This window comes from Mobula birostris, chromosome 16 (genome assembly GCF_030028105.1).
Source record: "Mobula birostris isolate sMobBir1 chromosome 16, sMobBir1.hap1, whole genome shotgun sequence".
Classification (NCBI taxonomy): domain Eukaryota; kingdom Metazoa; phylum Chordata; class Chondrichthyes; order Myliobatiformes; family Myliobatidae; genus Mobula; species Mobula birostris.
The window spans coordinates 60472285-60486609 of record NC_092385.1 but is presented as its reverse complement, the minus strand read 5'-3'; the positions used below and the strand labels follow the sequence as shown (position 1 = coordinate 60486609).

Below are 14325 nucleotides of genomic sequence, written 5' to 3'. Positions count from 1 at the left end.
ATGGCAGGCTCCCTCTTCAAGGACAGCCGAGCACGAACGTATCCTCAGACAAGGGGCAGGCAGTTGGCCCCGGCAGAGCACTCGACTTTTCGCCGCCTGGCCATCTTGGCCAGGCCCAGGAGTAAGCCCACCAGCAAATCTCCTTGTGACCTGCCCCCTTCTGTTCTGCGTGCCCATATATGAGGAGCATGGGGCTGAAGTGCAACCAGAACCTGACGAGCAGCCCCTTCAGATACTCAAATGGGGGCTGCAACCTCTCACACTCCATATCGGCGTGGTACACTGATTCTTCCCGGCCCCAGAATGGGCAGGTGGACAGGGTGTCAGTGAACCTGCTTAAAGACCTGTTGCCCCATGCCACACCTTCCAGCCCAGGTCCCCTGTGTACAGGCAAAAGACCCTTGCATAAGGAGATTTCCGCTGGGGACCTCCTCCGCTGCCAGTTGGTTAAAACGATGCCAAGGTGAGTCTGGTTGGCAGATGACGGAGGGAAGTGAAAGGTGTGCAGGAGCAGTCCACACAAGAAACTCGTTGGAGCGTCACGGAAGGATACGGTGGGCATCCCCATGAGACCGCTCACGTAGTGCGGGAGGGACCCTCTCCCATGCGGTATCCCGAGGCCTGGGTCCGATAGGCAATTCTAGCCAATCAGATGGTGGTGCAGCTGGAACCCCTCCTCTTCCCCGAGACCCCTCGACACCCACCCTGATAGGATGGGAACCAGTCCCCCTCGCAGACAGAGCACCGTCCCCCACCAGCACAGGAGCACTCTGTCTGGATGAAACTAGGCCCCATACCCTCAACAGCTGTCGGTAAAAGCGAGGCAGCTCCCTTGAGGCAGTGTGGCTGATTTTTGCCACTGGAAGCTGCGTGCCCTCCTGCAGGCAGTGTCCCCGGTGCAGAAAGTGCGTTGCCAGCGCATGCCATCTCAGGGGTAGTTGCTATACAAGGTATCTCTGTAGGGTCCTGAGGCAGAGAGCTGCCGGCTCACACACCAATGACTGACTGCCCTCCGTGATCAGAAGACTCAGCCTCAGCAGAGACCCAATGCCTGCTGTTGCCTCAGAACACGTCTACCAGCCTCCGGTGGGTCCTGGAGACAAAACCAGTGGGCGGGACTGAAGTAATCAGCTGGTGCCATATCTTTACATGACTGGTGATCCAAGTTGTCCTATTCCATCGTGCCTAGTCTGTGACAAATAACTTACAAATGTAGCAATGGCTCCAGCAAAATTGAAAAGACACTGAACTGCCCCCACCGCTGTGCCTCACCCCACCATGCCTTGCCCCCCCTCACCCAGCCCACCCTGCTCCCTCCCCACTATTGCCTCGTTCCCTGGCAATAACCTTTCCTTTCTGCTCTCCTGCAGCTATGCCACCAAAGCGGAAATCAGGATCCAGTCATGCAGCCACTACCAAGGGCAAAAAGGTCAAAACGGAACCAGAGGAGGACTCCTTGAAGTCAACTGTTACTGCACTGAAGGCTGCCCCAAAGGAGAAACTGAAGGCCAAGATTGATGAACAGTGTCCTCTGAGCTTCGAACCAGAGGCTGCGGTAGGTGGGGCAGCATCGTAGTGTTATTACAGTGCTAGTGAATCAACCTCTGCCTGGTGAAGCAGTGCAGGCGACCTCAGTAAATATATTTAAGACATGGTTGGATAGATTTCTGCATAGTAGGGGAATTTAGGGCTTCGGGGAAAGGACAAGTAGGTAGAGATGGGTCCGTGGTCAGATCAGCCATGATCTTATTAAATGGTGGAGCAGGCTTGATGGGCCAGATGGCCTACTCCTGCTCCTATTTCTTAAATTTTTATTTGTGACTGTCCTGCTGGGTGGCACCGGACTCTGGAGCGAAGGTTCCCGAGTTCGAATCCAAGTCGGGTAGAGCATTGAGCTAGCAACTCGGCCTTGTAAGAACAAGAATAGCTTGCTACGGAAACACCGTCATGATGGTGCTCTGATAACTCCACTGCTGAGTTAAGGGCTATTCTTCTATTAGTGACTACAGATCAAGCTTCAATTCCCATTACTGCCTCAAAGGAGTTTGTACGTTCCTTCTGTGACCCTGTGGGTTTCTTTCAGTTGCTCTTATTTCTTTCCAAGTTCCAATGTTGTTAGTGTGAGTTGTGGACAGGCTGTGTTGGTGCTGGAATCGTGCTGACACATTTGCAGGCTACCCCCAGAGCATATTCACATGATTTTATACATGTAAGGAGTTTCTTCTTTTATGTTACTGCGTAGGCTAATTAAAATGGCTCCTTTGTTATGTTATAATTGAAATGGATTCTTTGTTATGTTAACTGCTGAGAAAGTCCTCCTGCTAGCAGTTTGTTTGGATTATGTTACTAATAAGAGGATGAAAGAACCAATTGGGATAGATGTTATTCTTTCTGTGTGTCTGTAAGTTATTGTGATGCGCGGGTTTTTGGGGAGAGGGCGGGAGAGAGAGAGAGAAGGGGGATGGACAAGGTGCTGTGAGTCGGCTAATGGGGTCGGACCCCGATCAGGAGTCCGAGGTCCAGGGTGTTCGGCGAGGAGAGGAGATGGAGACGGACTCATGTGGAGCGTCTAGTTGACCACCGTTGTTGGTCCCAGGTGGCAGGTCAAGGTGGTCCAAGGGGGTCACAGGGTGAAGAAGAAGGGTCCTGAGCTCCAACTGTTTTGTGCACGAAGAGATTGAACTTTGATAAGTGTGGCGCCTTTTATTTTCCTTTTATATTTTATTCTCTATTAATTATATAGTTCCAGTAAATATCTATAAACTGTAATTCATTTAATCGTATCTGGTGTATTGTCTGTTATTTGGGTGGGGTGGGGTACATCACAGAGCATCCACACAAAATATTTACCCAGTTTGGCGGGGCCGAGGGCCGTTTCCCTAGACGACAGCAAGCTGAGCGACCCTGAGGCTTGCCGGGGGGGCTACATACAAGTGACGCATTTCACTGTATGTTTTGATGTTTCAATGTACCTGAGACAAATAAAGCTAATCTTTATTGGTCGTTGCTGTTCTGGAACAGGCTCTCCAACTCCCTTTGATTTCAAGCTCCACCACATCTGCCTTTGACCACATAGAACATGAGCCCCATCCTACACCAGGCTTATCCAACACGAGATGGTAGAACCGCATTCTAGCCATGGATCTGCTTTTATATTGGAAATGAAGCACTATATTATTCAGAAGTAGCTTCTCCTATCTCTGTCTCCTTTTTCTGTTGCTATTCCCCTCTGAATCATTGTTGCTTTCTCCTGCAGCTGCTATTTCGGAGCTCAGCTCCACAGCAATAAAAACTGTAAAGTAGTGGTCGCCAACCTTTTTCAGCCCAAGATCCCCTACCTCGGCCTTTAGTCACACGCATGCACACCTGGCAGAAAAGATCAGAAGTAAAACCCTGCAACCCGGAAACATCCTCTCTTTACAAACAGTTTTCTGTAGCGGGAGTATTGCAATATTACCATTATCTTAATTAGTGTTACTTATTTTTGTAATGCTCACATTATAAAACCTTTAATTCTATGTTTCATTATTTAATTTTATTTCAGCACGGAAAATTAATGAATAAAAATTGACTGTTGTACTCTGTGTGATGACTGGGGATAAATATTTTCTGCTAGTTCCCTGAAATTTGGCTCATAACTACAGACAGCCAGTCTGAGACCGTCTGTGAGGTGTCTGTCAGTAAGACAGCACCTGTACTTAGATTTCATAATTTTCATCTGTTGCAGCACAGCGCCCTCGCAAACCTCCTGACAGACTGAATATTTCAATGGACAGTTTCCTTTGTTAGACTGAATGTTGAATTTGCCACGTTTTTCAGGTGTTTTGTATTGGTAAACTGTTACTGAGACACTAGTATAAGTTTCAGAGGTACGCAAGATAATGACACCACTGTTTTTTGTTTCCCAGTTATTCACATTTGGGGAATGTTGGAATTTAAAGGGGGAGAAGTATTGTAATGTGAGCATTATAAAGGTAAGTTTCTACAAATTAGGATAATGGTAATATATCAATATTCCCGCTATGGAAAGCTGTTTGTAAAGAGAGGTTGCTTCTGGGTTGCAGGGTTTTACTTCCGGTCTTTTCTAACGTGGTACATGGCAAGGGAGTTTTGCGCACTGGGCAGAAAGAACGGAACTAAAACCCGGCAACCCGGAAACAATCTCTCTTTACAAACAGCTTTCAGTAGCGGGAGTATTGCTGTATTACCATTATCCTAATTAGTATTACTTATTTTTATAATGCTCACATTACAACAGTATTTGTGTATTTACTTTTCATTTTTTTCGGGATCTACTGGGAAAATCTCAAAGATCGACCTGTTGGCAACCACTACGGTAAAGGCTGAGAGAGCATGCAGACCCTTGGGAACCAAACCCAGTCCCATCTGTAGCAGCACAGTTTCAACTTGCGGGCCAGCCAAACTCCTTCAGCCTTGTCTGTGAGGTGACAAGCATTGCCATATCAGTGATGAGCATCAGGTGAAATGATGATCACTGTTGGAACTGGAGTGAGATCAAGGCCTTGAAAGCTTGAACCTTTTTAACCAAGGTGCCTGAGCCATACTTTAATTGTCGTCGGTAACATTAAAAAGTGTTGAGGGCGGCACAGTAGCATAGATCACAAGATCACAAGACAAAGGAGCAGAAGTAGGCCATTCAGCCCATCGAGTCTGCTCCGCCATTCATCATGAGCTAAACTATTCTCCCATCTAGTTGCAATTTCCAGCTTTTCCCCCATATCCATTGATACCCTGACTAATTAGATACCTATCAATCTCCTCCTTAAACACCCTCAATGATTGGGCCTCCACAGCTGTATGTGGCAACGAATTCCATAAATCCACGACACTCTGGCTAAAAAAAATTTCTCCTCATCTCTGTTTTAAATGGGTACCCTCTAATTCTAAGACTGTGGCCTCTTGTCCTGGACTCACCCACCAAGGGAAACAGCCTTTCCACATCTACTCTGTCCAACCTTTTCACCATTCAAAATGTTTCTATGAGATCCCCTCTCATTCTTCTATACTCTAATGAATACAGTCCAAGAGCCGACAAGCGCTCCTCATATGTTAGCCCCTGCATTCCAGGAATCATCCTCGTAAATCTTCTCTGAACTCTCTCCAGCATCAGTACATCCCTTCTAAGATAGGGGGCCCAAAACTGCACGCAGTATTCCAAATGAGGTCTCACCAGTGCCCCATAGAGCCTCATCAACACCTCCTTACTCTTATACACTATTCCTCTTGAAATGAATGCCAACATAGCATTCGCTTTCCTTACTGCCGATCCAACCTGGTGGTTAACCTTTAGGGTATCCTGCACGAGGACGCCCAAGTCCCTTTGCACTTCTGATTTTTGAATTTTCTCCCCATCTAAATAATAATCTGCCCGATTATTTCTTCTTACAAAATGTACAATGTACATTTCTCAACATTGTATCTCATCTGCCATTTCTTTGCCCACTCTCCTAAACTGACCAAGTCTCTCTGCAACCTTTCCATTTCTTCAACACTTCCTGCTCCTCCACCTATCTTGGTGTCATCTTCAAACTTAGCCACAAAACCATTTAATCCATAATCCAAATCATCGATATACATTGTAAAAAGAAGCGGCCCCAACACCGACCCCTGCGGAACACCACTAGTAACCAGCAACCAACCAGAATAGGATCCCTTTATTCCCACCCTTTGCTTTCTGCCTATCAGCCAATGAGCCACCGATTCCAATATCTTTCCTGTAATTCCATGGGCTCTCATCTTATTAAGCAGCCTCTTATGTGGCACCTTATTGAAGGCCTTTTGAAAATCCAAATACGCAACACCCACAGCTTCTCCCTTGTCAATCTTATTTGAGATTACCTCAAAAAATTCCAATAGATTGGTGAGGCAGGATCCTCCCTTCATGAAACCATGCTGGCTTGGGCCTTATCTTGTCATGCACGTCAAGGTATTTCATAACCTCGTCCTTGAGGATCAACTCCAATAACTTTTCAACTACTGATGTCAGACTAATAGGTCTGTAATTTTCTTTTTGCTGCCTCCCTCCTTTCTTAAACAGCAGAACTACATTTGTGACCTTCCAGCCCTCCGGAACCATGCCAGAGTCTATTGATTCCTGGAAGATCATTTCCAGTGCCTCCACAATCTCCAAAGCCACCTCTTTCAGAACCCGTAGGTGCACCTCATCTGGTCCGGGAGACTTATCTATTCTTAGTCCTTTTAGCTTTCTAAGCACTTTCTCTCTAGTAATCTTGACTGTACCTAATTCTATTCCCTGAGACCTCTGGCTATCAGGTATATTGCTAGTGTCTTCCACTGTGAAGACTGATTCAAAATACTCATTTAGTTCCTCTGCCATCTCTTTGTTGCCCATTATAATTTCCCCAGCATCATTTTCAATCGGTCCTATATCTACCCGTGTCACTCTTCTACTCTTCATTTATTTAAAAAAACTCTTGGTATCCTTTTTTATGTTAATTGTCAACTTTCTTTCATAATTCATCTTTTCTTTCCTAATGACTTTCTCAGTTTCCTTCTGTAAGTTTTTAAAAGTCGTCCAATCCTTAGTTTTCCGACTAATTTTTGCTTTCTTGTACGCCATCTCTTTTGCTGTTATTTTAGCCTTAACCACTCTCGTTAGCCACATTTGTGCCATTTTTCCCATTCATGATTTTCTTTTTTGTTGGAATATATTTTTCCTGCACTTTCCTTATTTCTTGTAGGAATTCCATCCAATTCTGCTCTACCGTCCCTCCATCTAGCTTACTTTTCAAATCGACTTGGGCCAGTTCCTCTCTCATACCAGTGTAATTTTCTTTGTTCCACTGAAATATCGATACACCTGATACCAGCTGCTTCTTTTCAAATTTGAAACAGAACTCAATCATATTATGATCACCCCTTCCAAGGGGTTCCATTACCTCCAGCTCCCTGATCACCTCAGGTTCATTACACAGTACCCAATCCAAAACAGCTGATCCCCTGGTGGGCTTACGGACAAGCTGCTCCAAAAAGCCATCCCGTAGGCATTCTACAAACTCCCTCTCCTGAGATCCAGTACCTTCCTGACTTTCCCAATCCACTTTCATATTAAAATCCCCGGTAATTATCTTGACATTTTCCTTCTGACACGCTTTTTCTATTTCCAGCTATAACTTGTAGTCCACATCCCAGCTGCTGTTTGGAGGCCTGTATATAACTGCTATTAGTGTCTTTTTACCCTTGCCATTTCTTAACTCGACCCATAAGGATTCTACCTCTTCTGATCCTATGTCCCTTCTTTCTATTGATTTGATATCGTTACTTACCATCAGGGCCACGCCACCCCCTTTACCTACCTTCCTATCTTTCCTGTACACTGTGTATCCTTGGACATTCAGCTCCCAATCACATCCATTATTTAGCCATGACTCGGTGATGGCCACAATGTCATATCTTTTAACCTGCAGCTGTGCAACAAGGTCATCCACTTTATTTATAATGCTGCGTGCATTTAAGTACAGTACATTTAGATCAGTATCTGTTATCGATTTTGCTATATTTCTATCGCACAGTAAATTATCCTGTTTATTTACCTGCCTGTCCTTCTTGCCATCTTTGCTGCACAGTATCTTTGACTTATTTCTATTTTCCTCTTCCTCAACCCTAACACCCTGGTTTCCTTCCCCCTGCCAACTTAGTTTAAACCCTCCCTAACAGCTATATTAAACAATCCCGCCAGGATGTTAGTACCCTTTGAGTTCAGGTGTAATCCATCTTTTTTGTATAAGTCATACCACCCCCAGAATAGATCCCAATGATCCAAGAATTTGAAGCCCTGCCCCCTGCACCAGTTACTTAGCCATACATTCATCTGCTTCATTCTGCTATTCTTACATCATTAGTGCATGGCTCAGGCAGTAATCCTGAGATTATTACTCTGGAGGTCCGGCTTTTCAATTTTCTTCCTAGCTCCCAGTAATCTTCCTTCAGGACCTCCTCTCTTTTTCTATCTATGTCATTGGTACCAACATGTACCAAGACTTCTGGCTGCTTGCCCTCTCTCCTCAGAATACTGTGGACCTGATCTGAGACATCCCGTACCCTGGCACCAGGGAGGCAACACACCATCCGGGTATCCTTGTCCGGCTCGCAGAATCTCTTGTTTGTTCCCCTCACTATGGAATCCCCTATAACTACTGCATTTCTCCTTGCTCTCTTGATCATGGCACTGGGCAGAGTGCCAGAGTCCCATTCGCTGTGGTCTTCCTCTGTCAGGCCAACCTCTCCAACAGTATCTAAAATGATATATCGATCTCTGAGGGGGACTGTCACAGAGGTGCTGTCCACTATCTCTCTATAGGTATTATCAACCACCTCCTCACTTTCCCTAATTAGCTGAAGGTCATCAAGTTGCAGCTTCTTATCCCTAACACGGTCAGGAGCCTCATCTCAATGCACCTGGTGCAGATGTAATCCTTAGGGAGGCTAGGAGTTTCCCAGGGTTCCCACATCTGGCACTCCAAGCGCAACACTAATCCTAGATGCATACCTCTAATGCTACTGTTATTACTAAATAAATAAACCTGTAACTTACTCCTTTACTATGTGACACAACCGTTGCAGGAAGCCTCTTCCCGTTTCCGCCTAAGCCTGTTGAGTCAAAGCCCTAGCACTCTGCACCCTCTCACTCCGCTGCCCGCTGGATGTGGCGGTGTTCTTTTTAAGCCTTCCATGCTCTGAGGTCATGTGCCTGTGCTGTCGTGCCTCTTTTATCCCAAGTAGTTAAAAAAAAATCTGAATTTTCTCCCAAAAAACGGCGACTTACTCCGCTGCCTTCTTGCTGTGAGTCAAAAAAAACCGTTGAAGATTGCTTCCCTTTTTAAGCCTTCCACGCTTTGAGGTCATGTGCTTTTGCAGTCGTGCCTCTTTTATCCCAAGTAGTTAAAAAAATCTGAATTTTCTCCCAAAAATCGGCGACTTACTCCGCTGCCTGCTTGCTGTGAATCGAAAAAAAACCCGTTGAAGATGGTGGTTAGTGCCACACTATAGAGCAGCCAACTGTATGATTGGGATTTGATTCCTGTTACTGTCTGTAAGAAGTTTGTACATTTTACCTGTGACTGTGTGGGTTTCCTTCGTGTGTTCCACTTTCCTCCTGCATTCCAAAGACTACAGGTTAGGGTTAGTGAAGTTTGGACATGCTACTTGGCGCCAGAAGGGTAGCGACACTTGCGGACTGCCCTGCACAAATACTCACTGATTTGATTTGACACAAGCAAAACATTTCACTGTATGCTTCAAGTACATGTGACAAATAAAGCTAAACTAATTTAATTTAATCTAATCTAACCTACAAAAGACCTGATGGGGTGAATAGTTGAGACTCTTAAAAGGGAGTTGGATTTAAAAGGAGAGACACAAAGTGCTGGAGGAATTCTGCTGGTCAGGCAGCATTTGTCGAGGGAACTGAACAGTCTAAGTTTTGAGTCTAAGACCCTTCATCTGGACTGGAAAGAAATGGTGAGACAGACATTATAAAATGATGGAAGGAAAGGGCGGATCAAGAGTTAGCAGGAGTCTGAGACATTGAGAGAGCAGGCGGTGTCCATGGCTGTCGGAAGAGGTCCCCCTTCCCCTCTCAAGTCAGGGAACTTGGAGAAGCGACGCGGAAGAATGTAACATTAAAATGAGAGCTGCTGGTCTCCGCTCTCGTTTACTGCAGAAGCCAACTCTGTCTCCCTCACTAGTGAGGGAGAGCCTGTCTGAGATACCAAAGTGTTGGGATGGGCTGTAGCTTTTTGACGGATTCTAGATTATGGTTTCTTTAGGGGTTTTGCTAATGCTTGCATAGTGGAGGGAGGGAGGGAGGTGGTTGGTGCTTTTGCTGTGACAATTAGGGGGGGGTAAGGGTTGATGCTTGTGTGTGAGAGGGGGAAGTGGGCTTTGGGGTTCTAACATTTCTGTTATTTATCCTTTGGTCTTTTTCCATTTTTGGATGTCTGTTAAGAGTAAGAATTTCAGGTTGTACACTGTATACATTTGCTGATATTAAATTGAACCATCGAATCTTTGAACTATGACTACCCCCTTGAGTTTAGGGAAAGTGAAAGAAGATGAAGAAAACATTGTTGAGGGTGGTGGTGGAGAGGAATTGGTTGGATCTTCTGTTGAGAAAGAAGCTGAGAGCTGATGGGGAAGCGTAAGAAGGGATGAAGAAGCAATTTGTGGAAATAACAAGAAATAGCAAATACCCCACGAGAAAGGGACATCATTATTTAAAGGGGACCAGATTGTGCAGATCCCAGTCTAGTGTCTGGAAACAGGATAGGAGGCTCAGTAAGGATTTAAGTGAGGTGCACAAATTTATAAGACGGTGAATAGTTAGTATTGCTTTTTAACAAGGAAGCCATAAATTAGGGGGTGTAGATTTAAATTCATGTGTGGAATGATCAGAAGTGAATTTAGGAAACATGCCTTCACCCACAGAGTAGCAGTGTCTGGAATTCAGACGGACTGAAGCCCTGCATTTTAGAGAAAGGCAAGGAAGGGTAAGAGACCAGTAAAAGGTTGCTTGATCTGATAAGTTGCGAAAGAAAAGAAATTGAGGAATAATGTGTGGCTTGGGCTGGTGTACAGCGCATGAACTACTTTGTAGCTTGCTGCCTTACCCAAGACCACGGAACATAGGATCCCACCACAAAAACATGTTGGTCCAGAGTGCTTGGCTGTTTGTTGCAACATGCACACAAAATGCTGGAGGAACTCAGCAAGTCAGGCAGCATCTATGGAGAGGAATAGACAGTTGACATTTTGGGCTGAGGACTGGACTGGAAAGGAAGGGGGAGGAAGCTGGAATAAGAAGGCAGAGGACAGGAAGGAGTACAAGCTGACTTGTGATAGCTGAAAGCAGGTGAGGGGAATAGTGGGTGGGGAGGAGAGGATGAAGTGAGAAGCTGGAAGTTGATAGGTGGAAGTGGTAAAGGGCTGAAGAAAAGGAATCTATTAGGAGAGGAGAGTGGACTGTGAGAGAAAGGGGAGGGGGAAGAGCAACAGAAGGGAGTGATGGGCAGGTAAGGAGAAGAGAAGGGGTAAAGGGTACCCAAAATGGGGAAAAGGAGGACACCTCCTTCGTTCAAGGATGAAAAAGCGTCATCCTGAGAGCAGATGCAGCGGAGACAGAGGAATTGAGAGAAGGAGATGGCGTTTTTACAAGTAACAGGGTGGGAAGAGGTATAGTTAAGGTAGCTGTGAGCGTCCGTGGATTTATAATAGACATCAGTGAATGAGCAGTCTCTGGAGATGGAGACAGTGAGATCGATGAAGGGGAGGGAGGTGTTGGAAATGGAGAGAGGTGTGTAAATTTGAGGGCAGGGTGGAAGGTGGAGGCAAAGTGGATGAAGTCGAATGGTTCAGCACGGGTGCAGGAAGCAGCACCAATGCAGTCATCGATGTAGTGTAGGAAAGTTGGAGAGTGACACCAGTGTAGGCTTGGAAAGTAGGCTGTTTCACGTAGCCGACAAACAAGCAGACATAGCTGGGACCCATGTGAGTACCTATGGCTACCCCTTTTGTTTGAAGGAATTGGAAGAAGTCAAAGGAGAAATTATTTAGAATTGGGATAAGTTCCGCTAGGCGGAGGAGAATGGTGGTGGAGCGGAACTGGTGTCCAGAAGAAAACAGAGGGCTTTGAGGCCTTCCTGGTGGGGGATGGAGATGTGTAGGGATTGGACATCCATGTGAAAATAAGATGATAGGGATCAGGGAACCTGAAATCATTGAAAAGATCCAGAGTGTGTGATGCTTTTTGTTGCAGGTTTACGAGGACTATGACTGCATGCTGAATCAAACCAACATTGGAAACAACAACAACAAGTTCTACATCATTCAGCTGATTGAACAGGGTGACTCGTACTACTGTTGGAACCGCTGGGGCCGGGTGGTGAGTTTCAGAGACTTCTCCAGTGCCCAGGCCCCTACCCTTGTGCTTCTAATGCCTGTCTGTAGCCCAACCCCACTGGCATGGATCAAATATGGTTCTGATGGATCAAGATCAGACACAACATCCCATCCCTCTTCCCCCCCTCTCTCCCCCCCGCCACCGCCCCCTCCAAGTTGTAATGTAAAGGAATCAAGCTGATGGTGTTGCCAGTGTCACAGCTTAACCTTGGCTGGAAGGGTATGTTGTTGCTGTGCAGGGGAAGATGGTGGGCTGGTGAATTTAGGCATATGGATCAGGGATAATTTGAGGTTCATGGGAGAGGGCTTTGGAGGGGTGAGGATGGTGGATGGTAGTATGGTGGTGAGCGGTGGAGTGGCTGGTATTGGAGGTATTATAGTAGGCCTAGAATGGTGGATTGGAAGGGGTGAATTGTTGCAGGCGTGGGGTAAGCTTGGTGTGGGATGAGGAGAGGGAATTGGTGGTGGCAAGGGCAATTATGGGAGGTACTGTAGGGGTAGGTTTTGGAAGTGTGGGATGGTGAGAAGAGGCTGATGGTTGGGAAGGGGATTGTGGGGAGTGGGGCAGATGCTTCAAGGGGCAAGATTGGGGGTGGAATAGCATGAAGAGGTTGATGTTGTGAGGGGGAGTTGTTTGTGAAGAATGGGCTAATTGCTGTAAGGGGTGTGTGTTTGGTGGTGTGTGATCACGAGGAGGATACTGGTGTGGAGGGGAGATACGATGTGATGAGGGGGAGGGATGGAAGGGATACTACTTGGGCTTGAGATGTGAATGGTAGAAAGAGTTGGTAGTTGGGAGGGGAGTGGTGTTACAAGGGGTGAGTTTGGGGCTGTGGAACAGCTGTGAAAGAGCTGATTTCCTATCCAAGATGGCCTTTAACACAGTGGAAGCCCTATGGGCTGCCCCTCCCAGGCACTGAAGCCAGTGATACCCACACTACTACCCCTTCAAGAAAACTCACATCATCACACCCGCCTTTACAGCAGTGGAAACTACACACATTTTCAAACTCCTGGCATTGCGTATCTCGCATGAGCTCTCATGGTCCCAAAGCACATCTACACAGTCAAGAAAGCTCACCAGTGTATCTAAAGTAAGCTGGTCAATGCACCTCAGTACTCATGACCTTCTATGGATGTGCAGTAGAGAGTATCCCAACATGCTGTGTAACTACATGGTATGGAAACTGCACTGCAGCAGACATTTATAATTGATCATCAAAACTGCCCAACCCATCACCGGCACTAGACTACCAGCCACCAAGGACCTACGTACTGAAAGGTGCCTGTAAAAGGCCAGCAAAATTGTAAAGGATCCCACCCACTCTGTTCATGGACTGTTTGTCCCATACACATTGGGAGGAGGCTATGTAGCATGCATGCCAGGAGCACTAGACTCAAACAGTAACTTTCCCCAAGCAGTAAGGTTGATCAACACCTCCACCCACTAACCTACCCCTTCACAACTCCACCTCCACTACTTTACCATTTCCTGTCAGTCACCTTATGTACAGGCAGTCTTGTGCTGAATGTCACTTTATGTACATGCAATCAATCTACGTGTACAAGATATCTTATGTACTGTATTTACATTTCAACTCCTCGGACCCCCTGTGCATGTGGCATGGCATACAGATTATTACAAACTTCAAACCACCTGCTACTGTGCCCCCTTCCAGCTCTGCTTCCCTCCCTGATGAGCTCAATTACTTCTATGCTCACTTTGACTGAGAGAATAAGGAGGTCACCCTCAAAGCGGATCTCCCACCTGGTGAACTGCCTCTTTCACTTTCCACCTCCGATGTGTGAGCCTCCCTGAGCAGGGTGAATGTACGGAAGGCAGCTGGTCCGGATGGAATGCCTGGCCGTGTGCTCAGAGTCTGTGCAGGGCAGTTGGCCAGGGTCTTCTCGGACATTTTCAGTCTGTCCCTGGCACAGGCAGTTGTCCCCACAAGCTTCAAGATCGCCACCATCATGCCAGTACCGAAGCATTCCACTGCCACGGGCCTGAATGACTTCCGTCCAGTTGCACTCACCCCCATCATTGCAAAGTGCTTTGAGAGACTGGTTCTATCACATCTAAAATCCTGTCTGCCCACTACCCTGGACCCCCATCAATTTGCCTATCGCACCAACAAGTCAACAGAGGACGCCACCTCCACGGCGCTTCACTCTGCCCTGACCCACCTGGACAGCCCCAACTCGTACGTCAGAATGCTATTCATTAACTTTAGTTCGACATTCAGTACTGTGATCCCCTCCAAGCTGATCGCCAAACTTCGCCAGCTTGGTATCAGCTCATCCCTCTGCAATTGGACCTTGGACTTTCTGACTAACAGACCCCACTCTGTTAAGTTAGACAACCTCTCCTCCTCTGTTCTCACCCTG

At 46.5% G+C, this 14325-nt stretch overlaps 1 protein-coding gene across 1 annotated transcript in view; it reads left to right on the top strand.

The window, feature by feature from the left end:
* The window catches only part of parp3 (poly (ADP-ribose) polymerase family, member 3), a 42424-nt gene that overhangs the window by 10427 nt on the left and 17672 nt on the right, over positions 1-14325 (top strand). The window contains exons 2-3 of the mRNA XM_072280716.1: positions 1371-1555; positions 11795-11920. Of these exons, the coding sequence (XP_072136817.1) occupies positions 1373-1555; positions 11795-11920 (309 nt within the window). The 5' untranslated portion in view covers positions 1371-1372. The remainder of the gene's footprint in view (positions 1-1370; positions 1556-11794; positions 11921-14325) is intronic.